We start from the raw sequence: 27,933 nt of genomic DNA, 5'->3' as shown, positions 1-27,933 counted from the left end.
ATATGCCCCAATGAATAATAAGTGTGTAAATCAGTGTAAAGAAAATGATACAAAAGACAAAGGGAAATACAACATTTAGGATTCAAATGTCAACCATACTGGTAGGCATTTTTTAAGAGTGCTTGGTATAGAGAAGTACAAACCAAGGATTCAGAACGTAACACAGTGGTTAGGGTTGGCTTTTCTAATAAGAATGTATTGCTACCCAAATAAACCCTTTTTAGCAACATTAGGATAATAAAAGGCTTGAAAATAATACAACGTTCTAACCTGTACAATGTAGTTTGGTTATAGCTCTTTGATTACACTTCATAGCTCACTGTGCTAGATTACGATTGTAACTAATGTAATGCACAGTAACAAAAAGGTCTCTGTGACAAAAGCAGTAACCCACCAAGCTATGCACATTAAATACTGTTTTGTGATCAGTATGGTACGCATTCTTTGCAGCAGGCATATTAACCCTCTGCGCTACCTGAGAAAAGTCAAAACTGCCACTGGACAAAACTCCGCTCTCTCTCCAGTGGGCACATTATTTACCAAGTTATATTGACATTTTTATGTTGCCTGAAAACTACTGGATATGCAGCAGAGGGTGCTTTCAAAAGTGATGCACTGCTACAAAAAAATTGAATCCAGTACAAATCCGCCCTTCCCACCCTACCAGCCCCCTGAGGAAACATCTGATACCCAGTACGGCCAGTCTGGCCTTGAAGTGGAGGGTTGAATGGGTGCTTTGGTATAACCGTATGGCCATTTAAGATGATAAACGTTTCAACTAGGTACAAACATGATGGTGGAATTTATGTAATTGTTAGGTGGTCCATGATCCCATCAATTTATATTGGACACTGGGTAGCTCCAGTTTATGAGCCTTGACCCACCAGAAGAGACACATAGATAGGTAGTCAAACGTCATCCAGCTCAGGACACACCTCAGTGCATGAGGCAAGCACTTTCTACTCACCTGGGCTGGGTGCACATTGGATGCTGGAGTGTAGTTTGGAATAGTCCGTTTCCAGCTGAAAATCTTCTATATCAAGGTCATCTAAAGAAGGGAGGAGAGAAGATTTAAAATTCAGTTATTCTGCTTAGATATAACATGTTCCATTAGTAACTTGATTTTATTTAACAGTCATGTTCTTCTGCGTTGTAGGGGAGGTGAAGGTGGCCATTATTCTAACTCCTATGGATTTCAAGTCCTCAGCCAATAACTACTATTCCACAAATGTTGGTACCAAATACTCAGGTCTGCCCTCAACACGCGTCTCAGTTTACAGATACGATTGTTGACTCCAGGGCTGGGCTGGCCTACTAGGCACTCGGCGGTGGCAATTTTCTCTGCTGGTGGGGCAGGTTTGTGGCTGGGGACCACTGCCATGTTCCTACTTGCAACACTTCTAAAGGAGTGATACAAAAATAGATGGATTTAAAGTACGCTTTAAGTTGAAATCAATTATGTTTGTATTGTTTATTTAAAATTGTTGCAAGTAGGAATGTGGCCGGCAGGTTCCAGCTACAAAACTGGCCCCAACTGGCAGTGTACATGCCCCCACCCTGCCGGCCCACTGAAACCCCTGGTAGCCAGTCCAGCCCTGGTTGACTCCCCTGCTTCATCCTCCTACTTAGATGCAACTCTGGTCTTCTCTTCATCTTATGAGAGAGACACTTTAGTGAGAAGAATTTCTCTGTATTCAAAATCTGCCTCTTACAACCTCCCAGATGTCCACCATTAAAGTAATTTAGAACCTGCGGTTGTTAGATGACCACGCATGGTTGGTCAGGATGCTTGACCTGTCCTCTGGGAAGATCAGTTTTTCCAGCAACTTTTTGCTTTGCAGGAGAATATTCAACATATAGGGAGACTCTTTGCACCATCCTGGCTCACCATGAAGAGTACATAGGCTGATAGAGAAAAAGATCTATGTCTTGGAAGAGATTAGTACACCTCTCAAAGACATGCAAAGTTGCACCTGGAACACATTTGTTTGTCAAGGAAGGAGGCTGCAAAGAGACTTGCCTTTGTTATGAAGATGATATAGGATATATGACACGGGGCCATTGTCATTCTGCAAGGACAGGCATATGCCTCAATCCTCAGCAGCAACCTGTAAGGCCCATCCCTCTCACAAAGCCTAACAACAACCCACCTGCAAACGCATAAACACCCCAACTTTCACTCCACAATCACTACAACAACCTCCCAACAAAACACACTCCAATGCTATCACTCATTCCAAATTTTAAATTGTAAATGCAAACTCCTTTTCCTGCATCTATTTTAATAGATATCACTTGCACTTACCTTTCACCTGTGCGCCATCTCTTGCATGCCCACCCATGAACATGTGTGCATTATCATATGGTAATGAATACATTATGCACTGTGAAACATTTAATACAAACCCTTATGACAATACAATCACAAACATGCACAAGCATCCACACACACAAAATTATGGAAGCAACTACTTTTAACTTTTTTTTAAACTAAATATATATATATATATATATATATACTATGCTACAATGTTTCAAATATATTTTATGGATATGTTTTTTAAAAGTCATCTGTCATTGCGTAGGCAATGCTTTAAAAAAAATGGAGTAGAAGTCCATTGAGAAAGGTTGAACTTGGAGGGCAGGAGGGGTGAGGTGGGAACATTAAGGCCCAGTTGATATACAAATTCAAATGGAGATAATATTCTCAAAAAAGTCTATAAAGGTTGAAAAAGTTTAAAGTCCCAACTAAAGTTAAAATTCCTAAAATCATCTTCAGTTTCAAAGTAAAAGTCAATAGTCCACAGTAAATCCTTCAGGGTGAGTGTCAAAATTGCTAGCTATTCCCTACCTCTACTTAAGAAACCAGGACCATCCGGACCTCCCCCATAGATGCAGTCTCCTGAGATTGTGGAGCAGGGCCAGACACCATCTGAGTATCTGGAGACACTGACGTAGGTTCAGCAACAGAGGGGTAAGACATACTAAGTCAATTAACTACACCTCCTAGAAGAGAGGGAGGCCTCAGAATGCCCAGGAATGGCTGCAGTCTTGGAAAGAAGGCAGTACCTCTCTTTTGCTGCTCAGCATTCACCTCTCATGGGGCCTTCACCTCTGCTGCGACCGCTTGAAGGCCCAAGAGAGCACCTGCTGACCAGAAATGTCCCACTACATGACCTCCTAGAAGGCTGCTGTGTCACAAATGGGGGTGTAGGATATAATGTGAGGGATCTAGGGATTAGGGGGCCAATCTCACCCTCAGCTGCTGTTCTTCTCGTTGAGTACTTTCAGGAGTAGGAATGGTAACCTGGCACTTGGTCCATTCCTTGTCTTGAGGTTATGGTTCCCTGTGTTATATCATGCTTTTTTTCTTCCCAATTCTGTGTCTGTCAGCTTGAACCCCTAAGAAGCTACCCAGGGAGTGAGCTGATATGATGCTCCGGGTGTGGCACTGTCTCATACATGACTTCTGAAGTGATCTACAATGTCACAAATAGTTCAACGGTATGCTACATTTACAACACATTATTTTCTTTTTTTTTTGTGAGCAGGAAAAACAGACGTCATAAATAATTCATACATAGATAATCAGAATATAGGTACAGGGCGAATAACAACACTCCATAATAAATAATTGTGTAGTTCATCCAGCATTAAATACAATAAACACACATTTCCTATACAACAACCCCTGTACTACACCAAGAATTTTACACAATGAAAATAAATAAGCTATTACTAAAATCTATATACCAGCATTGCCCTTTTTTACCGAAAGTGGAGATTTCCCACATTCAACATGCCTAAGCGACCACAGAGTAGTCCACCCACGTAGCCCTGAATCTTCAGAGTGCCCTACCCTCTTTGCATATGCCTCTTCAAACTGATAGGCCCAGTCCAACTTAGAGAGCCGCTGACCTATTGTTGGTACCTTCGATGATCTCCAATTCTGCAACACCAAGTATTTGGCTAACGCTATTGCAATAAAAATAAAGTATTGCTGATATTTTGTCCGCTGAAATCCTGCCTGGGAGATTCCAAATAGGGCCGTCAATTTTGATGGAAGAATGACACTTGACATGCTGTGACTGATAAACCTAAAAGACCTCCTCCCAAAAGTGCTGTAGACTAGGGCTTGTAAAGAATATATGTACCCACCACCCAGCCCCCTCTATCTTACATCTAAAACATTGATTCAGAGTAGATGGAAACAATTTATGCTAACTAAGAGGAGTATAATATGCCAACCATCTAGATGAAATTAGCCCCTCTCAAGGCTTTGTGACCACACTCTCTCAATAGTTGCCATTCCGTACTATTAAACCGACAACCTGTTTCCTGCAACAGTTTTGGGAGCATCTCCTCAATAAGCTTATTATTCGTGCCCTGGCGTAGTAGCCGGTACCAGTTTACTATGCCACACAATTTCATCTTGTTTAACCCTCTTACTATTACTTTTACTGGATTATTAATCATTGCATAGTTATTTTTAAGGAAGCCTGATATTTGCATGTAGCTCAACGATAAGCATCGATTTTGGTTACCGGATTGCTGTACAAGTGCCTCCCACGTTATCAACTGGGTAAAATTATAAAAATCGCCAAACTTCGAGAACCCTAGATTATTATAGGACTGCAGCACCCCTCGTGTAAGCTGTAAGCCCCACATCTCACATTCTTGAAGAAAGGTATATGCATAGCATACTGGAACCTTATATGCTTTATAGAAGCGCTGGGTATGTATTGCTATTGCTGTTATGACCTTATACCTTGTTTTCTTAGGTAGTTTCGTAGATTGAAGAAAAACTGGTTGTTGGGTTGCACTTTCTTTTAATATATGGTTTAGGAGAAAATGATCATATTTTGAAAAGGGTACTGCTAAATGTACTGTCTGACTAATTAAGGCAGCATGGAAGTAAGTGGAAAAATGGGGTAGTGCTAACACCCCCCTCTCTGTGTCCAATTGAAGAATAGATAGTTTTACCCATGCTTGTTTCTTTGCCAATACAAATTCCTGGATAATTTTATCCAACACCTTAAAATATGAAATTGGTACTTTCAGTGGAGGTTTAAAGTGACGACCATCTCTCTAAAAGCCGTTTTGCCTTCATCAGAGTATTTCTATAATTAAACTGAAATAATTGAGAAAAATCAGTTGTTACATATAACCCTAGGTATCTTATGGGTCGTTGTGACAAAATTTGCAGCCCTGCAGGCAGTTGAGACTCTGTAGAGTTAACCCCTTGGGTGCTCATGACGAGCTCAGCTCGTCATAACAGCCGTGGAACGCCCACGCGGGGATAATTCCCCTACTGTGCTGGGCGTTCCATCAAACAGGTGAGGTCATGACGAGTTCAGCTCGTCATGAGCACAGCGCCACCCTGCTGCATGACGAGCCGAGCAAGTCACAAGCACTGCGGTGCCGCGCGCAGCCCCCATCCCCCCGCATCATGGGGGAATTTAAACAGAAGCAGCTCAGTTTTAGCCTGGTTAACTTTATACCCACCCAAGGCTGTAAACACCTGAATTTCCTGCTATGCCGCCTGAACATTTGCCTTTTCCGCCTTCAGATATAAGATCATATCATCGGCAAAAAGTTAAATTTTTGCCATTCCCGTTATAGGGGCCAAAATTGATAAATTAGAGAGAATTTTTACTGCGAGTGGCTCAATGAAGAGAAAGAATAAGAGTGGAGATACGGGGCAGCCCTGCGGAGTACCACGCCTAATCGCCACTTCTTCCACCTGTTCCTTATTAATAATTATCTTTGCTAGAGCCCCCTTTGTATATTTCCCTCAACATTGTTATCAAGCGGAGTGGAAAATAAAACTTTCCTAAAATAAAAAAAGAGAGCCTGCGAGTCGACAAGATTGAATGCTTTTTTCGTGTCCATCAGTAGAATTGAGACTTTATCCTTGCTAATAGAAAGACAATCATTCGCCTGAATAAAAAAAAAAGTATTAGCTGCCATTAACATCTATGGGTGGACTCCTGTTTGGCCTGCATGAACCACTTGTTGCACGAAAAACAGCAATCCTATTTGCCCAAATGTTCATAAAAAGCTTGAAATCTGTGTTTAATAAACGTATTGGGCTGTAGGAATTAGGGTCATTTGGATTTATCTTTTTTGAGAATGGTAATCACAACTGACTCCTTGAATCTATTAGAGAAGGGAATCACTTCAATAATTTGATTTAACAAGAATATTAAAAATGTGGAGAGCTCATCTAAAAACATCTTGTATACTTCAACCGGGATTCCATCATTCACACTTGCCTTAGCGCTAGCCATACCTTTTAGTATTTCAGTTAGTTCTGTTAGTTCAGTAGGTTTATTCAAAGGCTACAATATTAGCCCTAATAATTTTAGGTAACTGAAATATGGCAAAGTAGCTTTCTAAATCCTGTGGATTCATTATCTGTGATTCAGCTTAGATTTGTTTAAAATGGGATAAGAATATTTCTGCCATCCTATCTTTATCTCCTACCAAAGTTGCAGTAATGGGGTCTCTTATTTGTGAGATCAATTACCTACTCTGCTGTGTTTTAGTAGACCATGCAAAGTATTTGCCTAAAATCTGACTTTCTTCGTAAACTTTCTGTTGGAATGCCTTACTACCAGTGATCTCTTCTAAAATAAAAACATTTCTTAGTTGATCTTTCGCGCTTGTCAATTCTTGCTGGAGTGTCTTCTCATTATGCTCTCTTAAGTGCACAGAGTTAAGTTTAGCCCTAGCCTGATCTACTGCTTTTTGATAATAAAAAGAGGTGAAGCTCCTGCCAAGCCAAAGCAAACAGCTATTTCCCAGGGTGGGCACCCTGGGACATAGCAGTAGCCTGCCTTAGGAGGGTGGTGTCCCTTTGGTCATGTATGGTTCCATGAGGGGGGCCATGGGCCCCCCTCTTTCCTTGATTACGAGCCTGCCGGGAGGGGTGTGGTGCCTGGGGTGGAGAACGTTTCTTAAAATGAAGTTTGGTCCCCTGGGAGGTGGTGGTCCCCATGAACCGGGGGGTCCACGAGGCCCCCCCTTACATTCGCCGCTGGTAGGTGGCAGTCTCCGGGGCTGCGGAGGAGGCCATATGGGAAAAACATTTCTTGACTTGCCTATTTGGCGTCGTTTGACCAATCTTCATGAAATTTTCCAAAAAAGTGTCAAAGTAGGGTGTGAAAGTATGGGGTGATCCGTGCAGAGGGGACCGCGAAATAGGTGCACGAAATAAGGTTGCGTTAGTAATGTTAATTCCCATAGGAATACATTGTTGAACCTGCAGCCCGAACTGCTTGAAGGAATTATACCAAAATTGACAGAAAGGTTGAGGTTGTTACACAGATTACGCTTTTTGTTATTTGGTGTAAATCAGTTCAGTAGTTTTTTTTAGAAATGTAAGTTTTTTTTTTGTTTTTTGTTTTTTTGGGATTATAAACTTTTATTAACATTCAAGCAGTCATACACAGCAGTGTGCCTACAACCATACAAGGCCGGCAGCGATACACATATATCGTTGCAATCGGAGGTACTTGAGTCTCAACCCCAGGGAGTGTAGTCAGGGTCAACCATCAGCAATGTAATAAAGTAATAATACATTCATATCAAATCTTAGCTATAGGGGAACAATCGAGGAGGGTACGCAGTTGATAAAATGTGACAGGGCGTAATACAATTGACAGAGCACACCAGCACAACGGCATTCAGGGGAGTATAAGCATTACCCACTATTTGAACAGTGAGGAATTCCTACCAGGGAAGAGGTTACAAGTAGGTGGTATATTAGGGTAGCTAGGGAGTTCGGTCCGCTGCATTGGCATTAGGTAGCCCACGAGAAGCAGCAATTTAGGTGTTCAGTACAGCCTCGGAGGAGTACCGTCAATCAATTGATACATAGTTTCCGGAAAGGAATCTCCACACCGGACATATCCATAACAGTACAGTCACTCCTCAATACATCCCCTCCAGCACAGGTCAAGAAATGGTATATGAGAACAAGCCAGCTAGGTAGTCTGTGTGTGTGTTGTGTCGGCAGTGTCAGTATCTCCCTCACCCTGCGATGCTCTAGCGAGAAGGTAGGTTTGTAGGGGGCCCCAAATGTCCGCCGGTCTCGAGTTTAGAGGCATCAGTTCCGAAAATACTCCATACTGTTCCTGACAGTATAGCATGTCATGCATCCAATCCTTAAACTTAGGAGCTCGGCCTCGACCCCATCTACATGCTAAATGTCTTCTTGCCAATAGCAGTGCTACATTTGTATACTTCCTAACCGTCCGCGCTATCTGCGCAGTATAGCCTAGAAGGAACATCATCGGATCCAGGGTCAACGCAGCACCTATCATGTGGGATAAACCCTCGCAGACCCGCAACCAGTATTCTTGTACTTGCGGGCAGGTCCATGCTAAATGGAAGAAGTCCGCCCCTTCCTGTCTACATCGCTCACACCTGTCCGAGTCGGCTAGCCCAAACCGAAACTTTCTAGCAGGAGTGTAGTATAACCTATGGAGGAATTTGTAATGTATGATTTTAAGGCGACAGCTAGACATTTCCGCTCCCGACAAGTCACAGCAGTACTCCCATTGTGCCTCTGTGATATCACTACCACCAAAATCCCTTGTCCAGTGCGCCCTAGCCGCACTCTCCACTATCGGTAGTTCCTCTCGTATGTACTTATACAGTTTAGAAACTAGGTGTGCGCCATCAGAGCTGTTTAACACTATCGTAAGCGGGGCTATACTGGGGGGTTCATGAGGATAATCAGGTAATAATGCTCTCAAGTCTTCCCTGAGCCGTAGGTAATAGAAGAGCTCCAGAGGGTTATGTGCGCTATCTCCGAAAAAATCATCTCGAGATCGGAACTTCCCATCGCGGAATAGATCCCCCCATACCCATATTTTCAACCTTCTACACATTCGTTGGAATCCCACCTCTTGCAGGAGCGACATCTGTGGATGGTAGGATAGTGGCATACGAGCCGTATACAGTAACGGGGTGTGTAGCCGTCTCCCTATTTTGTGCCATGCCTCTATCGTGCAGGACACCGTGTTTGAGTGCATCTCCAGTGTGGCAGTGGGGGCGTGTACCACTCCTACCAATGGCAGCGGGTGTGCTATCCAGTCTTCCGCTGCCACCTGCGGCATAAAAGCAGTAGGCCGTAACCAATGATATAGGTAGTGTGCCTGAGCACTTAAATAGTATACTTCGAAGTCCGGGACATCGAAGCCACCCGCCCTGTAGGGCTGTGTCATTACCGCCCAGCGGAGCCTAGCCTGCCTCCCCCCCCACACCAGTCGAATAAGTTCAGAACGTAAGGTTTTAAAAAAGTATGCGCCTGGGTGATAGGGAATATTGAGGAACAGATATAAAAAGCGTGGCAAGACCACCATTTTTATGAGGGAAATTCTTGCCGCCATAGACAGGGGTAATTTGATCCACCGCGTCACTGAATCCGTCAGCTTGGTGATGGCCACTCCGTAGTTCATTCGCAATGTGTCCCCTTTGTCTCTTGATATCTGTATCCCCAGGTAGCGTAGTTCCGAAGTACACCACTCGAGCGGGTAGTCCAGTGGGAATACGGAGACGGCTGGTGTCAGAGGGAAGAGCTGGGACTTGTTCCAGTTAATAGAGACACCCGAAAGGCATCCGAAGGTAACGAACTCCCGCAGTAGCGGATTCAGATTAGATTGGGGATCCTTAACGTAAAGAGTGACATCGTCGGCATACAACGAGATTGAGAGTTGGCGCTGAAAACAATTGAAGGCGCTGGGTTTGTGGAGGTGTCGAATTCGACAGGCCAGCGGCTCTATCGCCACCGCGAAAAGTAGTGGGGAGAGGGGGCACCCCTGCCGGGTCCCCCTCGTTATTGCGAATGCGGCAGTAAGTTGGCCATTTGCAAGCACTCTTGCCGTTGGAGATGTGTAGAGCAACCGTACCCAATCCACAAAGATAGGGGGGAATCCCATCCTCTGCAAGACCGCGAAGAGGAATCCCCACTCCACAGAATCGAATGCCTTTGAGGCATCCAAAAAGACCCCGGCAAGGGGAATCTCAGGGTGAACCGTTTGAATTAGGGAAAATACTGTGCGAAGGTTGTGCGAGGTTGACCTCGTGGGGACAAAGCCGGACTGGTCTGGCAAAATGATTGTGGTCATAAGTAAGGAAAGTCTGGTTGCGAGCACCTTCGCCAGAATTTTGGCGTCGCAGTTTAGCAACGACAGTGGGCGATACGAATCACACTGTGTAGCATTCTTCCCGGGCTTAAGTAATGATGTGATGATTACTTCTCGCATAGATCTCGGGAGCACTCCCACTTCCATTGCATCAGTAAATACCTCCCGTAGCACCGGTGCCATAATCTCCACGTAGCATTTATAAAACTCCGCAGGGAGACCATCATGACCCGGCGCTTTCCCGTTGCTCAGGGACATTATGGCATCCCGTACCTCACCCAGCTCTAGTGGTGCCCCCAGAAACTGTCTGTGGACATCGCTTATCCAGCAAAGTGCTATATCCCCCAGATAGCTATCCAGGTCAACCTCCCCAGCGGCTCTCGAGGTATACAATTGTTTATAGTGTGCCTGGAGTGTGTTGAGAATACCATCATTGTCTTTGTGTACTTCCCCATCCGCTGCAGTTAGCTCCAAGATTGTGTTTGAACCTCGTGCCATCCTTACTGCCATGGCCAGCGCTCTTCCTGGTCTCCCTCCCTCATTATAAGCCCGGGCTCGCCAGTGTTTTCCTTTGAAATGTACCTCTCTCTGCGCTTCCGCTTCGTACTCCGACAATTTAGTTCTGAATGTGCTGTGCGCCTCCCCATCAATCCCCTGTGTCGTGCAAATCTCTAAAGCTCTCAACTCCTCCTCCAACCTGCATAGTGTTCGCTGTATGTCCTTTAGCACCCCAGAGCTTTTAGCTATACACCACCCCCGTACCGTAACCTTAAACGCCTCCCACACTGTTTCTACACTACCCACCGTGTCTTTGTTTTGGGGAAAGAAGTCTTCTATATCGGTTCTAAGTTCTTCGCAGAAGACAGTGTCAATCAGGATGTTGGGATGTAGTCGCCAGAGCGGGCGTGGTTTGTGAAATCCAGGCATATCTAAAGATAGGAGAACAGAGCAATGGTCGGAATGTGTTCTAGGTAAATGTTGAGAAGTTAGAACGTTCGGGGCCAAATTCTGGGACACGAAGATGTAATCAATTCTAGCCCATGTGCCCGTGTAGGACGTAAAGTGTGTGCCCTCCAGCAATTCAGGGTGTAAGTGTCTCCAACTATCAATCAACCCCCCCTCCTCAACTATCCCCTCAAGGGAGTCTCTCGCCCTGGTGTGGTATGTTGAGCACCCATCTGCTCTGTCCAGGCTCGGGTGTAAGGCTACGTTAAGGTCTTCGCCCCAGACCAGATACCTGGAGCCAACATCCAATATATCTCCCCAGAGTCGGGTGAAGAAATGAGGGTCATCAACATTGGGAGCGTAGCAGTTGGCAATGGTGATCGTCTCCCCGCCCAGTCTCCCCCAGATAATGACATATCTTCCCTCTCTATCCGTTTGTTGCCCCTGTAGTGTAAATGGGAGAGTTCGGTGTATAAGAATGGCAGTGCCTCTAGCATATGAAGAGAAATTTGAGAAAACTCTCACCCCCGCCCATCTCGCACCGCATGTAGAAGCAGTTGATGGGGGAATATGAGTCTCTTGTAGCATAACCACCTGCACATTGTGTCTATCCCAATACGCCAACAATTGTCTACGCTTACGTGCATCTTTTAGCCCTCGTACATTCCAGGATATAAAATTACATCGGTTATCAGTCCCCGCACCTGGATCGGCTCAATTGGCTGCGCTGTAAAAATGTGCGGTGCATCCTCCCCAATCGCAAAGTGTCATTAGCAATACTCCAATTCACATTCCTCAAGTATATGACTGTGGCCTTTGTCTTGTGTATCATATCTACATACAGTTCACGTAACAACCAAACATTCCCCCAGTCCCCTCCCACCTCCCACAGAGGCAACCCCAACTTGCCAGTGCTATCTCCCTCCCCTTCCCTCCCCAACTCCCTCAACAACCAGGGATGATAATAATCCCAGCTATAACAACAGTAACTGCATGGGTCTAACGCCCTGTGGCAGAGGGCTGAGGGCTTCGCGCTGAGCGCTGGGGATTGCTTAGTGCTTTTTGTGCTTTTTAAACTTCACCTGATTCGTGCTGCTGACTGCTAGCAGCTTCATTCTTTTGCCTACCGCCGTCCCGCTGATCACAAGCGGGGAACGGCGACTTGTATTTTTAAGATCACCACGCCCACCCCCGCCCTCCTGATCCCTCCCCTGCCGCGTCATCACCTACTTAATCCTGTTTGCTCCCCCTCGCGCGCTGTCTAACGCCCTGTGGCAGAGGGCTGAGGGCTTCGCGCTGAGCGCTGGGGATTGCTTAGTGCTTTTTGTGCTTTTTAAACTTCACCTGATTCGTGCTGCTGACTGCTAGCAGCTTCATTCTTTTGCCTACCGCCGTCCCGCTGATCACAAGCGGGGAACGGCGACTTGTATTTTTAAGATCACCACGCCCACCCCCGCCCTCCTGATCCCTCCCCTGCCGCGTCATCACCTACTTAATCCTGTTTGCTCCCCCTCGCGCGCTGTCTAACGCCCTGTGGCAGAGGGCTGAGGGCTTCGCGCTGAGCGCTGGGGATTGCTTAGTGCTTTTTGTGCTTTTTAAACTTCACCTGATTCGTGCTGCTGACTGCTAGCAGCTTCATTCTTTTGCCTACCGCCGTCCCGCTGATCACAAGCGGGGAACGGCGACTTGTATTTTTAAGATCACCACGCCCACCCCCGCCCTCCTGATCCCTCCCCTGCCGCGTCATCACCTACTTAATCCTGTTTGCTCCCCCTCGCGCGCTGTCTAACGCCCTGTGGCAGAGGGCTGAGGGCTTCGCGCTGAGCGCTGGGGATTGCTTAGTGCTTTTTGTGCTTTTTAAACTTCACCTGATTCGTGCTGCCTACTGCTAGCAGCTTCATTCTTTTGCCTACCGCCGTCCCGCTGATCACAAGCGGGGAACGGCGACTTGTATTTTTAAGATCACCACGCCCACCCCCGCCCTCCTGATCCCTCCCCTGCCGCGTCATCACCTACTTAATCCTGTTTGCTCCCCCTCGCGCGCTGTCTAACGCCCTGTGGCAGAGGGCTGAGGGCTTCGCGCTGAGCGCTGGGGATTGCTTAGTGCTTTTTGTGCTTTTTAAACTTCACCTGATTCGTGCTGCTGACTGCTAGCAGCTTCATTCTTTTGCCTACCGCCGTCCCGCTGATCACAAGCGGGGAACGGCGACTTGTATTTTTAAGATCACCACGCCCACCCCCGCCCTCCTGATCCCTCCCCTGCCGCGTCATCACCTACATAGCCGCCCATTATGTGTCAGCGCAGCGGACGAGCGCAGCGGGCGCGACGTATGCGCGCCGGAGTTGCGCCAGAGTTAAGCCCGTCTGCGCCCGTCCGCGGCCGGACGGGGCTAGGGGCACGACTCCATGCTAAAATTAGGTCCTACACCACCAAGGATTTAACTGCCCTCCAAGGCCACTGGCCACTCCCGGATTCTACCCGTAGTCTGATTTCTACACTAGGTTTTGCTCCCTCTTCCCCTACCACATCCTATCCCCTGCAGCACGACCCCCCCGTCACCTTGCTCCCTCCCCCTTGCTCCCTCCCCCTGCTCTCCGGCATTGTCTGTTGTCCTACTCAATACCAGGTCAGCGGTCAAGCACCACCACGAGCTGTTTGTCTTACTCGACTCAGAGAAACCAGACATACTGCTCCTGACCGAAACCTGGTACTGTGACTCTTCCCTCCCTGTTCTCCTGGCCACCCTACCCTCCTCTTATGTGGCCCTGCGGGCCGACCGGCCGACAGGTAAGGTTGGCGGTGGGGTCGCCCTAATTGCTCGGTCGGAGCTGAATTTTCAACAACTCCCTTTTCCCCTCATTCCCTCTGCTGACTTCCTGGTAGTCCGCTCTCTTTCATTTTCCCCCCCCATCACTTGTCTCCTTATGTACCGCCCACCTCAGCCCTCACCCTTATTCTTGCCGGCATTTCAAGACCTGTTGGCTAACCTGGTGGTCAACTATGCCTCGGTCTTGGTTCTGGGGGACTTCAACTACTGGCCCACAGACCCACACGAGTGCTTAGCCTCTAAAGAATTTACTGATTATCTCTCATCCCTCAATTTTGTGTCACACATATCCGTCCCCACTCATTCCCATGGGCACATATTGGACCAGGTTTGGTCCCTTAACCTCCCTGTGGCCTCGGCTGCCGTTTCGCCGTGCCCATGGTCCGACCACACCCTCATTTCATTCTCCATTCTTCGAAACCTGATGCCCAAAACTCCGCACACCAAAAACACCTGGGCGCGGAACTGGAACAGACTGGATTATCCCTCCTTGACCTCCTCACTCCGCAATTCCACTCCCATTCTTGCTGGCTCATCATCTGCCTCTCAAGCCAAGGCCATTGACATCTGGCTGGCTGGAGGCTGCGACTCAGTGGCGCCTTTACGTCGCATTTCCATCCGCCGTCCCAAGGACTCCAATAGATGGTTCAATAACCACCTAAAGGATCTTAAACTGAGCGCCCGACGGGCGGAGAGGCAATGGAGGATAAACTACAGCCCCTCATTAAAAACCCACTTCCTATCAACACTGGCCAAATACAAATCTGCAATCCTGGATGCAAAAACCTCCTATTTCTCTTTAAAAATAACTTCTGCAGAAAACAAAACCAGGGAAATCTTCAGCATTGTGAATGACCTGGCATTCTCAGACCGAACCTCGTTCCAAATTCCTCCTTCCCAGCTCCTCTGTGATCAACTGAATACCTATTTCGTAGAGAAAATTGTTACTATCAAGACCAACATTCCACCACCTTCGTCTGCCTTCGTCGATCCCTCCCCCCCCGTCCGTCCCCTTCCCATTTACCTCCATTCCCCCCCTCACCCAGGACTCCTTTTTGGAGATACTTCCCAAAGTGAAGTCAGGGTCTCCTGCGGACGTTTGCCCGGCGCGAGTCCTGCAGCAAATTTACTCCAGCTGCCCCGATCTCCCCATCGCTTTCCTCAACAGTTCTCTGGCACAGGGCGTTGTGCCCTCTGCCCTAAAGGCAGCTACAATAGTGCCCATTTTGAAAAAACCTGGCGCCGATCCTTCCATCTCGGCCAACTACCGCCCCATCTCCCTGTTACCCTTTTTGGGCAAGGTGATGGAACGCCACGTCACCGCGGCACTCAGCGCCCATGTTGAGGCAAACGGAGGACTGGCATCCCGCCAAGCCGGGTTCCGTCCTAGGCACTCGACCGAATCAGTCGTGGTCGCGGTCTTAGACAATCTCAGAAAGGGCATGGATGAGAACAAGCACCAGGCACTGGTCCTCCTCGATCTCTCCGCCGCCTTTGACACGGTGGACCACACCATCTTACTCACCCGTGTCAAGGCGGCCGGTATCGGGGGATCAGCTCTCGTCTGGCTCTCCTCCTTTCTGAGGGACCGCACTCAGGCGGTTCGGCTAGGCAACTTCACGGCCACTCCTCTCCCCGTCACGTGCGGTGTCCCCCAGGGTTCCTCTCTTTCCCCTCTGCTTTTCAATCTCTATATCTTTCCTCTCATTTTCGCACTCCAGCAGCTGGAGGTCACCGTTTATAACTACGCGGATGACCTCCAGCTCATCTTTGATCTATCCCCCTCTCCTCTTTCTGTCTCTAACTTCCAGTCAACTATGACTTTCATCAGGGACTGGATGAACCACAACCACCTCAAGTTGAACCCGGATAAAACCGAGTTGGTTCTCACGGGTGGTTCATCCAGCCCCTGGAACTCTCTCTTTTGGCCCCCCTCTTTCGGCCCTTCACCTACCCCTTCCACCACAGTCAAAACACTCGGTGTAAAAATAAATAATCAGCTCACTCTCCACTCACATATTAGTTCCGTGGTATCCTCTTGTTTCCTCACTCTCCGCACTATCCGCTCTATTTCCCGCTTCTTTTCCCCCCAGGCACTTAAGATTATCATGGCCGCACTTGTGATATCGCGACTGGACTACGCGAACGCTCTCTATCATGGTATCCCCGCATACAGCTTGCGTAGACTCCAGATTATCCAAAACCAGGCAGCGCGACTGGTGTATGGCCTTCCTCGTTATCACCATTCCACCCCCCTTCTCAGGGAGCTTCACTGGCTCCCTGTAAAAGAACGTTCCCTTTTTAAGATCGGCTGTATGGCCTTTCAGGCCCGCCAGGGCACTGCCCCTGCTTTTATCACTTCACTAATTCATTCGTATATACCTGCAAGAGAACTTCGGTCTTCCTCCATGTCCCTTCTTCAGACCCCTCGTTTCACACGTAAAAAGTGGGGCGGGGCCAGCTTTTCCACCCTGGCTCCAATCTTTTGGAACTCCCTCCCCGATCACCTCCGCTCTACTACTCAGTACCTTCCCTTTCGTAAAGATCTGAAAACATTCCTCTTCAGCCAGGCTTTCCCTTCTTAAATTCCCTTCTTAAATTCTCTTAATTACCTTCTCTTATCCTTGCTTCTGGTCTCTTCTCCGCAGTAGCCAATCCCCCCAGCGCCAAGAAACCGCAAGGTGTACGCTGCGCTCTAGAAATATTTTAAATTAGAAATTAGAAATTATGGGTAATGCCCGTTAGGAACCATTCTAGGTGGCGACACAACAACCCCTCTTCTCCATCAGCTGCCCATGGTAGACCAACCTCAGCTATAGGGAGAGAGGGGGGTACCTGGCGACGCAGTAATGCTTCAGCGTTTCTCAGGTCTCAGCCCTCGCTCATCTTATCGGGAAGGGGGAGACGGTCGGGTCGTAACTACAGCCCCCATCGCTCTGTGTACCCCATATCAGTACTCACATACAGGAACCACAGCAACGTCCAATGGTGTAGTAGTAGCGGGGTCAGTGTTCATCATCTTCAAGCCGGTCATTTCCGCGATCAAGTTCATCCGCCTCCTCCCTATGCTGGTGTGCTGATCGTTTTACCTGCTTAATGAAGTCCTCAACTTGCTGCGGTTTCGTGAAAAACTTTTGGCGCGCTTGATAAGTGATTCGCAGTCTAGCCGGATAGAGTAATGCGTAGTCAATTTGCAGGGTCCGAAGCTTTGCTTTAACTTCCAAAAATTTGCGCCGCTCTTCCTGTACCATGGGTGTGAAGTCAGGATAGATTGTGAATTCGTTACCATCACATATGAGCTTGTTGGAAGAGCGAGCTGCTCGTAAAGCCGCATCTCTATCCCTGTAGTTTAGCAGACGGGCTATGATAGGCCTTGGCTTCATGCCCGGCTTGGGCACCGGTCCCAGGGACCTGTGCGCCCTCTCCACTATAAACTGGGGGGAGAATGCTTCCGATCCCACTGCATTCCTCAACAGACGTTCCACATATTCCTCCATTCTCCCCACATTGGTGGATTCCGGAATTCCAACTATGCGTATGTTATTACGCCGGCTTCTCGCTTCCAAATCCTCATTCTTAGCCGCAATGGTGCGCAATAAGTTATCCATTCGTGCTAGACGTGTTGTATGTTGTCCGGAGGTGTCCTCGACATCCGATACCCGCTGTTCCACTTCCTTCAACCTCCCCTCGTGGACCTCCAATTTGTGGACTACAGCATCCATACGGGACGACATCCTGTCCACCTTGTCCGCAATGGTGGCGAATCCCTGGCGCATTTCACGAAGAAGTTCCTGGGTATCCGTGGAGGTGGTCGCCTGGTTATCAGGAGGATCGTTAGCCTCTATTTGTTTCTGAGATTCCGGGCTGGTGCGATTCGTCTTCTTTGCGGCATCAAACGTGAGCTTCGGTTGCCGCGTGTCAGGCCGACCCATCTTAGCGGCTCAGCAAAGGCGGGTGAATCCGTGAAATGGAAGAAAGCAAGAGCCGTTCCGCCTAAGCAATCCCACTGTTCAGCAGAACCTGCCGTGGAGCTCCCTCCTACAAGTCGTACTCCGGTATGGAGCAGCACCTGCGCACGTGGGGGGAGAGAGGGGGGGCATGGGCAGCAGGTGTGGGTAGGCGTTCGTCGCTGCCCCCGGGCACAGCACACCCCTCGGCGTTAAACCTGGCAGTCTTTCGGGAATACGACAGTGCAGCCGTCCCTCTGTGTAACACTCAGGAGCTCGCCACCAAAATGTCAGCTGTCATAGGACGGTCGTTTGTCGTGTATGAGCGTATGCCAGGCGGGGGTATGAAGCAGATTCCCCAGTCGGACTTTAGAAATGTAGGCCCAGATTCTCGATGGATTGAGGGTGTATGCACCGCAGTTACGTGTTGCGACCAAGCACTCCCCAGTCACACACGTCGCATAGAAGGATGTCCAGTATCCCCTCAGCAATCCGTGAAGTGAGCTTATGTCCCACGCAATGCCAGGATGGGAGGGTTATGGTATAGTGATAATCTGCAGCCCCGGCCCCCAGCCAGCAGCCCTCGCACCCCAGTGCACACACGCAGGCTCAGGATGAGGTTCTATGGCCGGAGCGGTGGGAGTCACTGCCGGTGGTAATGCCCCAGATAAGTTCCACTTATGCGCAATGTAGATGCCCAGCGGGGGAGCCCCTGCACCGAAGGCAAGGAGAGTCGGGGCTCCGGAGGGACCAATGGCAGCAGGGCCCCTTTCCCGAACTGGCCGTCACTCTTGATGGGGAGATGGCAGGGTGGGAGTCACGCTCCGCAGAGTCAGGCTGCGCTTGATCAGCAGGAATAGCAGAAAAGCCGTCAGACTACCTCGGTGAGCAGGAGGGACAGGGTATCACCTTCTCCGCTGGCAGTGCTCTTCCGTGAGGGGAAGACCGGGTCCGCTGTCCTTCACCGCCGTGTTTTCGCGGCCTTCCGATGTTTTCGCGCCTTTCAGGGCCCAGTTGGCGCTCGTGAAGCCCCGACCTCGCGTACGCAGGCCAGCCGGCCGGGCGTACTGGAGTCTCCGGCAGCAATCCCCGCTGCGCACTAGAATGTATCTACCGGTGGCATACAGCAGTCGATCCGCTCCAGACTTTCACCGGAGCCTCCGCGCAGTCCCCTGAGCAGGCGAGGGCGATTTCAGCCCGATCCGTCGCCGATAACAGGATCGATTATAGGATATTTGTCGCCAGGATGTGGGAGCCTTACAAAGAGGCTACCATTCACAAGTGCGCCACCTAGCGTCCTCTTTTTTTAGAAATGTAAGTTGAAAATTATAGTGATATCTCTAGTCTTGAAGCTTTGCAAACAAATAAGAGCTTGTGCAGGGAAATGCACTGCTCTGATTGGCTCCCAACACTTCACCTCATGGACCCCCCTGCCCAGGGGACCACCACCTCCCCGGGTAATTAAAATTATATGGGTGTGCCTCACGGACCCCCCCCACTGCCCCGGGGACCGCCACCTCCCTGAGGCACACAGTTTTTTTGTGTGTAAGTAATGCGGGGGAGGCCATTAGACCTCCCCTGCTGCACCGGGGACTGCCCCCTCCCTGGAGCACAAATGCAATAATTAAGGGGGTCAGTTGCTGGTTTTGTACGAATGAAAACCCAGCCTGACTATAAAATCTCTGTAACCTTTTGTTTTTTCAGTGAATTTCTACGTTTTCTTTTATACCATATATTAACTATAACGTCCCTGAAACCTAAGTTTTTATCCTCCTTACCTGACCAAGAAATATACTCTATCGGGCGATAACAGATCTTCCAGAAGCACAGGTTCCCTCCTACATAAGCCTCAAAAATTAAACAAAACGAAAACCTACAATCAATCCTTTTTCTGGAATTGCTCACGAAATCTGGAACTCTCTGCATCCAGAGATCAGATGCAACCCATACACATCTGTCTTCAGGAAAGAAGTAAAAATTCCACTATTCAACTAATTCCGCTCACACTTCGGCTATACCTCCCTCTCCTCATGTGTGACACATTCCTGCTTGTCTGTCGTTCCATAAAAAAATGTATTTCACGCCTCATCCATAGCAATGTGATCTGAGCTGCTTCCTCCTTTCCCTATCCACTCATATACCATCTTGACACCTATCAGACTTTGCCCATGCCAGTATTTATGAATGACTATGTGTTCCAATGTCTCTTTACCGTTTGCATGTGTAACTATTGCCAAAACTATACCATGTTTATGTATATTGCCTACCATTTGTATCATACCCACTTTTGTTATTCTTGTAAAGCGCTCTGTCTCCCAAAAGGGTATTGTTTGTCCTGTATAAAACTTAAAAATAAAAATATTAAATAAAAATGATTCTCAAAGGCAAATGATACATAAAACTGAAAGGTTTGAAATTAGATTATGTTTAGAATTAAATGTAATATATTTGGACATTGATTTAAATTAAGAATAAAAAGGGGCTTAATTTCTAACTAAACGTATTTTAAATCAAAACAGATATTTACATTAATATATTTCTAGTAATTATGTGAAAAAAAATATTGCACATGCAATATAATTAGTTAACTTTTAAATGTGATCTAAATGTATACGTTGTGAAAAACGCGCCAAAAAGCAACTCGTTGAACATGTTTTCTGACTTGCGACTAACATCCTATTTCAACATATGTAATTGTCTGTCTCCAGAGATCTTTGCCTGCATCCACTCATCTTCATTTCTATCACTGGTGATGAGATTTACAGGAACTCTGGGCCTGATTACAATCTTGGCGGAGAGGGTAACTCCGTCACAAATGTGATGGATATCCTGTCCACCAAATGACATTTCCATTAGTTCCTATGGCACTTGTAATACAGCGGATGGAATATCCGTCATGTTTTTGACAGAGTATCTCATCTGCCAAGATTGTGATCAGGCCCTCTGTCACTGAGGGCCTTAAGGAGAAAGTGAGAGGCAAGATGGACTACATGGACTTCCAGCTGTAACACTGAAGAAAATGGGTGTGTGCCCCACCAGTGGCATGGGTCATCTGGTGACTTCTGGGGGAAGAAGTGCCTATGCTGGGGAGCTGACCTGAAAGACCAAGACACAATGAGGAGAGGCTGTGTTCGGTGATGAGGGTTCCCGTCTTGGGGAGATGTCCAGGCTGAGGAAGGCCCAGCTGGGAGAGGCTGAGTGCAATGAAGATGTGCTCTTGATGGGGAGCCATCCAGGCAGAGGAAGGCACAACACGTAGAGGCTTTCGCCAGTGGAGAGCTTTTCGGTGCAGGGGAGATGTCCAGGCTGAGGAATCCGCACTGTGGAAAGTATGTGCTCAGTTAAGAAGTGCTCAGAACTTGGAGAAATCCAGGCTAAGAAAGATGCAGGATGAAAAGGATGTGTGCAATGGAGAGTGGATAAGAGTCAGGCTAAAGAGGTTACAAAGAAGTGGCATAATGCAGTGAAAGCCTTACGTGTGCCCGAATTTGGATTTTCTTACACCAGTTTAACAGCGGCAGCTCCTTCGCAGTGGTGGAGAAGCATCACCCCACTGTCTGGCTCAGAGCCAGCAAATGTAAAATAAAACAATGTTCTTGCATTGTTTTATTTTGCATTTTACGGCTCTTAGACAGCGCTGTAGGGAGAGGTGGGCCCAAAGCATGGGAGGGGGGAGGAGGAGTGCTATTGTGCACTCCCTAAGTGCTCATGTGTGTTTGGCCAGCCATCTCAGGCCATCCAAAACACACATGCGCACTTAGATTTCTCCAGTCTGGCTGCATTGAGCAGCCTGGCTGGAGAAACCCCACACACTCCCTGGCCTAAGTGGAGCTCTTTCTAGCCCGCTCAGTCCAATCTCCGTGCTGCTCTGCATTGGATTGCTGGGACTCAGGAAGAGGAGAGACGTGAAAGCGACGCGACGCTGGAAATGACCAACAACTAATGTTTTTTAAATCTATTATTTCAAACAGCCCACGCTACCCCTCCCCCACACAGCCCCTCCCTTGCGCTCCCCCTCCGGCGTTCCCTCCACCCACCCCACAACCCTTTATTTGTGGTGGCTGCAGCTGTAGTTCTGGCTGCAGTCCCTTTTTTGCCAATAGTGGGAACATCATGGGCAGCTCACAGGGAAGCCTGTCACAGTGCTACATTGATATGTGCAAGGATGGCATGGGACAGGGCTGCAGGTGAACTGAGTTCCTGATCCCAGTCTGCTATTATGTCATGATCACACCAGGTGAGAAGCGACTTCTAGCAATGAGTGCTTCCCTGGACAACTCAAATGTTAATAAAGCAGTTTAAAGAACAATATATACAAATATATTAAAATAAAAAATAATTTCCCTTCATGTTCCTATATTTCCGTAAGTGCTGTTATTGCTTGCCAACCTTGAATTATGAGAGTGCCTTCCAGTAACAATGTTTGGTCATGTGTGGTGGGTGTCTTACTCCAAGGCTTGGATGGAGTAGACTTGAGCCTACTTTACCAGTAGTACTTTTGGGGTGAATAGTAATTGTCTTAGTCTTTGGTTGGTGGATTTTATTGCTTACAAGTCAATTTCTAAACTCCTCATTGTTTTCCTCTTAATCCACCCGTTTAGTAGTAGTAGTTATTCCCCATTTCCCCCCCCACTCTATCTTGCCCTTCCATATTTACTACTAAAACAGAGACCCCTGCAGTCAAGGCTGAGAACCCGGCACATAAGAGATAATACAGGCGTAGACAGAGACCGTAGCCTGGATATTTGAGACTAGACTTTATGAATACTGAAGTACTACTTTACTTACTCAAAAATGCTTACGTTAAAAAAAAAAAAAAAGTATATTCTGGGGCTCTAGTTATCGGCACCAATAATTCAGTTAAAGACACTCCGTTCAATTCCGTAAGGCTATTTTTCAGAACCTGATTTGAATTCAGAATCTTACCGGTAGATGGCAGTAGACTACAATTTATGTAAATGTATAAAATAATACTTTTGTGTTATCAGGGGCTGCTTACAAAAACATCTATGCCATTCCTCATCTGAACTTCCGAATGATAATCTAGAACATCCTCGCCATCATCTACGTCTTGACTCGCCTAAACTTCTCTGTGACTTTGTCCTAAACGTCAGCAGTCGCGCAAAGGGGTTCATGTAACCCCCCTTCCACCCCAGAAGGAAAGGATACGGATTGCTTTTCAACTATTTTTTACAAAGACCTGTTCCACCCATCACTTTCTCCGGATGCCTATTCGACCCTCCCAGCTGATTCTTCAGAAACCTGGTCTACCCCTTACCCTCCACACCTCAGTCCAGTCAAACCCATCATTCACTAGGCAAATGACAGACTTCACCACACAGCACTGAGCAGGCCTGTCCCAGTCCCCCAGGATCGTAGCTTCAGAGGGGGTGTTTGAGGTGTTACACCCCACAACCCTCAATAAATACATTGATAAATAATGGCGTACAGGTGCTTTCAGGCGGGTATTGAGACATGCCAGTCGGATTTCAACCGTACATACACACAGAATTCAACAGACACTCTCTCTCCCTCTAAGTCCTAAAAAATATTGGTTATTTTAGAAAATATTCTGTTTTCTCTCTTAGCACTCCTACTAATTCGCATTATGGTTGAGTGTTTCTATACCAAAACTGAGCTTTTTTTTTCGGGTGATGGTAGTTTATCTTCCTTCAAGGGCTGGAGCCTAAACCTGTAGTAATGGATGGCTCAATGATATTTGTAGCTGAAGCCCCAGGCAGATGCACGGCCTAGGGCAGAATCGGCAGGATTAAGACTGGCCAAAAACTCAAAGATTATTCAGGAGTAGGATCTAAAGTAAACATAGGAGCACTGTCCAAGTTTAAAGCACTGGGAAGTGTATCCACCAATTTACATCGCTGTTGAGGCAAGTCTCTTCAGGGCCACCCTGCCATATACCGGACGGGCCAGGTAACTTTTCTATCCCATTTCACAAACTGCAACCCAGATACACAGTGGTCAACTGAAGCCATTCAAACAAAAATATTGCTGCTTCAAACAAACTGTGTCCTTCTAGCAAACACATTTAACACTATAGGGAACAACAGTCACTCACAGCCTCATCAGCGGCAACCTGGCGAGGATCACTTCAGGCTACCTTAATCTGCCACTTTCCTCTCTCTTTTGTACACAATCATATATTTAGCTGGTTTGTGAACTGTTCGTGCATTGTAATGTAGCTTTCTTGAAAAAGGTGAGCCTTCAACTCTTTCCGAAATCTGAGCAGTTTTTGGGCAGTCCTGGTGCACGTGTGGGTGTTATTCCAGATCCTGGTAGCATAGATGGAAAAGGTCTGCTGTCAATACAACACACATACAATTATTTAATCGAAGCCGTCTATCACTCTTTTCCGTGCAGCCTCCCTTTATTGCTTCTTCCAGGTGTATGTGAAATGACCTGTGTCAGTGGTCATCACATCAATAGCTCAGGGCTGTTTCCATCACAATATATTCAGCACCTTGTTCCTATAGCTTGCTGCTGTTGGCCTCTACAGACACATCCACAATGAAATGACTCCCTGGGTAAAGTTCTGGGCTCTCTGAAACTTCTAGGAGTCCTGGCGTGCTCCTGTTTGCCACAATGACACCTTGGTAAAGTTCTGTGCCTCTGAACCTCTTTTAAGATGCCTGTCTGCCTGGCCTTATGAAGGGGACTCTGAACATGGCGGCAATGCTACGAAGTGTACTTCACTCTCATTCTCAGACGCTCCCCTACATACATCAGTCATCTTGTATTACTAAAGGCTAATCCTCATCCACCACTTCCTCTCGCTCTTTCTTCACAGCCCACTGGTCCTTTGCGGGCACCTTGCTTGCTCACCTGCATGACCTGGGTATAAACTGACGGCTCTCTTGTACGCATCTTCACCCTCTGCTCCAAAGTCGTCCGCTTCCCACTGCCCCATTTGTTTGGAAAAGCTATTGCAGGCTCCGTAGGCACAGCACTGGTAAGCATAAGGCACCTCGAGGATTCTGGGAAAAGAAAGAGGCATTTAATAAGATACAAGGCCTTTCTACTGAGGACCAAACTTTGAAAGAACTCTAGTAAAACTTTACAAAGTCGAGCAAACTAGAGCACCCATGCCTTTCTTGAAGAAAGGAGAACAAAAAATGTTGCACTGACGACTGATTTTATATATATATATATATATATATATATATATATATATATATATATATATATATATATTAAATAACTTTATTGAAGTTTTGTACAACATTGAAAAACATGTCAGGGCGTAAGTCTGCACCCAAAATAAATTAAAACAACAAAGGAGGTGAAATGGCACGTGCAACTGTTCACAGAAGACAATCACATGGCACCATGAGGAAGTGTCAAGACGAATAAAACACATAAGGAACTGGGACGACATCACAGTGCACATCAAGAATCAGGATCATAGTTAGGGATCTGGTGCATCTCCCAAGGCGTATAGATGGTAGCGCCTAAGCCAACCCCCCTAGACCTTGAAGAATTCACGAAGGCACCCCCTACTTTTGTACATGACAATTTCAGCAGCAATATGGAGATCCATCCCCGTTTTCCATTCAGTCATCGTAGAGACCTCAAGTGCACCCCAGTGGCGCGCCATGTCTCATGTGGCTACCACCAGCCCCAGATTCCAGAAAAGAAGCTGTGGTCTAGGAACATCCACATTGCCCGGGACCATCCAATAAAATATATAAAGGATCAAGAGGGATGTCTGTGTCTAACACTTGGCTGAGCTCCTGCACAACCCATGACCAATATGTCTGAATAACTGGGCAGTCCTATATCACGTGTATGAATGTACCTCTAGCTTCCCCACAGCTCAGGCAGTCTGGGTAGGCTGCCCTCCATCTGTAATGCAGGTGGTCCTTATAATAGTAGATCCGATGCAGTATCTTGAGTTGGATAGGGTGTAGTCATGACGTTAAAGCTACTTCCCTCGGGTGCATCAGGACTGTCAAATCATCCATCTCGCCCACATCCACCTCCCTCCTGACCCTCAGGTTAGCGTGTCTGGCATATTATTGTTCAGCGTCTTATAGGTGAGAGATAGCTATTTGTTCTAGCTCCTCAAGTAACAACCTGCTTTCCAGTGGGGCATATTTAGGTATATCCAAGTCCCCTAATTTCTTCGCCTGCCAGGCATTGCGCAGCTGTGCATACTTGAGACATTGGTTCTGGTGCATGGAGTACTCCCTATGTAGGGATGAAAAGGGCATCAAAGTGCCCTCCTCCAGTAGACCTGCTATGTGGGTGATTCCCAGCAAATCCCATACCTCAAAGCCAAGGAGCTTTCCCATTTTGTGCATCCATGCACCCTCCCAGACCGATGTCGCCCATGTTATCTTTCTTCCCCAACCTATATGCCTAGTTGTTGTTCGACAAATGTGCAACACCACCTGCGTTGCCGACAGCAGATGCTGAACTCCCTTCCCAACATAGAGGTAGTCAGCTACGACTGGCTGGCCAACTGTGCTCACTGTAGCCTGCATGTAGCCTGATCTGGTGGTGTAAAGAGCCAATAATGTATGGCCATGAACTGGGCTACACATTAATAAGCCCATATGTCTGGGAGAGTGATGCCATCATTGTAAGGGTTATGCTGGAGAGTTGTAGAGCCACCATCCACCCTGACAAAAGTAGCCTCCAAGGTCGGTAGTAAGTGTTCTGGAAGGCGTATAGTAGCTTGGGGAGCGTAATCATTTTAAAAACAGCTGCCCTCCCCATTAGGGTTAGGGGCAGTGTGTTTCACCTCGCGGCATCCACCTGAAAGTCCTGGATCATCCGACCGAGATTTGTTGTCAGACACGTCTCTCTGTGGGGAGTGACATAAGTGCCTAGGTAGTGGAAGCCTTCATTTGTCACCTGAAGTGTATGAGGAAGAACAGTCGGATTAAGCGAGGCATAGGAGTGACAGAGAACCAATTTATCTCAGTTTTTATGATAGCCTGAGTGAGCTCCAGAGGTCTTGAACAACTGCATGATAGCCAGGATTATGGTTACTGGCTTGGTGATATAAAGGAGTATTTTTTCTGTGTGAAACAAGACTTTTTGGGCATTCCCGTCAGTATCAGAAAATATGAACCCATGAATGTCAGGACAGGCAGAGACCATATCAGCCAAAGGCTCTATGGTAAGGGCAAACAGCAAAGGAGACAGTGGGCATCCCTTTTGGGTGCCCTGCCCTATTGGGAAGGCAGTAGATAGGACGCCATTCACTCTCAATCTCGCAGTGGGAGTCTGGTACAGCAGGTAAACTCACCACCTGTATTGGGGCCAAAGCCAAACTTCCGCAGGGTCTGGTGAAGGAAGGACCAGTGAATTGCGTCAAATGCCTTTTGAGCATCTAAAGATAAAAAGACATGGGGTTCGGTTACTTTGGCAAACCTCCGCCATCCGGTTGTGTAAACAACGGAGATTAAGTCTGGTGAATCTGCCAGGCATGAAGCCCGATTGATCTTTGTGAATGAGTTAGACTATCACCTTCAGAAGCCTGGTGTCAAGAATATTGGCCAACACCTTCATTCCAATGTTCAATAAAGAAATATGGCATTAGGAATCACACTGGCCTTCGACCTGCACTGTTGCGCTGCATATCCAGCTGGAGCTCGCCCCCATCATGGGTCTCTATAAGAGGTCAAGCAGATATGGACCCACAGTCCAGAGTAGAGCTTGAAGAACTCAGCTGGACGGCCATTTGTCCCCGGCACTTTCCCTAGTTTAAGTTGTGCAACTGCCCCCTGAATTTTATAAAGAACCAGCTGATCATCAGCATCAGCTGGATCCCCTGGCATGTGAATCATGTCTAAATAATCATCTGTTTGCTAAATGTCTGTCAGCCAATGGGCCTTACAAAACGAGACCTAGAACTATGCAAATGCCTCAGCAATTGCCATATCCCTCGAGAGGGGAGTACCTGACTCATCAATAATACACTGCAACCAGCGTGTTTCCTCCTATCGTCTGCTAAGTCAGACAAGCAACTTGTCCACCTTATCATCTGCATCATAAAGGTGGTGTTGCGTGGCTAATTGCTGTTGGCTAACCTCT

At 47.4% G+C, this 27,933-nt stretch overlaps 1 protein-coding gene across 1 annotated transcript in view; it reads right to left on the bottom strand.

Annotated features, from left to right (window-relative positions):
- The window catches only part of LGR6 (leucine rich repeat containing G protein-coupled receptor 6), a 528,574-nt gene that overhangs the window by 13,337 nt on the left and 487,304 nt on the right, over positions 1-27,933 (bottom strand). The window contains exons 16-17 of the mRNA XM_078644169.1: positions 24,715-24,866; positions 968-1,048 (exon numbers count right to left, since the gene is read on the bottom strand). Of these exons, the coding sequence (XP_078500295.1) occupies positions 968-1,048; positions 24,715-24,866 (233 nt within the window). The remainder of the gene's footprint in view (positions 1-967; positions 1,049-24,714; positions 24,867-27,933) is intronic.

Source organism: Lissotriton helveticus, chromosome 5_1, assembly GCF_964261635.1.
Source record: "Lissotriton helveticus chromosome 5_1, aLisHel1.1, whole genome shotgun sequence".
Taxonomy (NCBI): Eukaryota; Metazoa; Chordata; class Amphibia; order Caudata; family Salamandridae; genus Lissotriton; species Lissotriton helveticus.
This window is presented reverse-complemented; position numbering and strand designations above follow the sequence as displayed.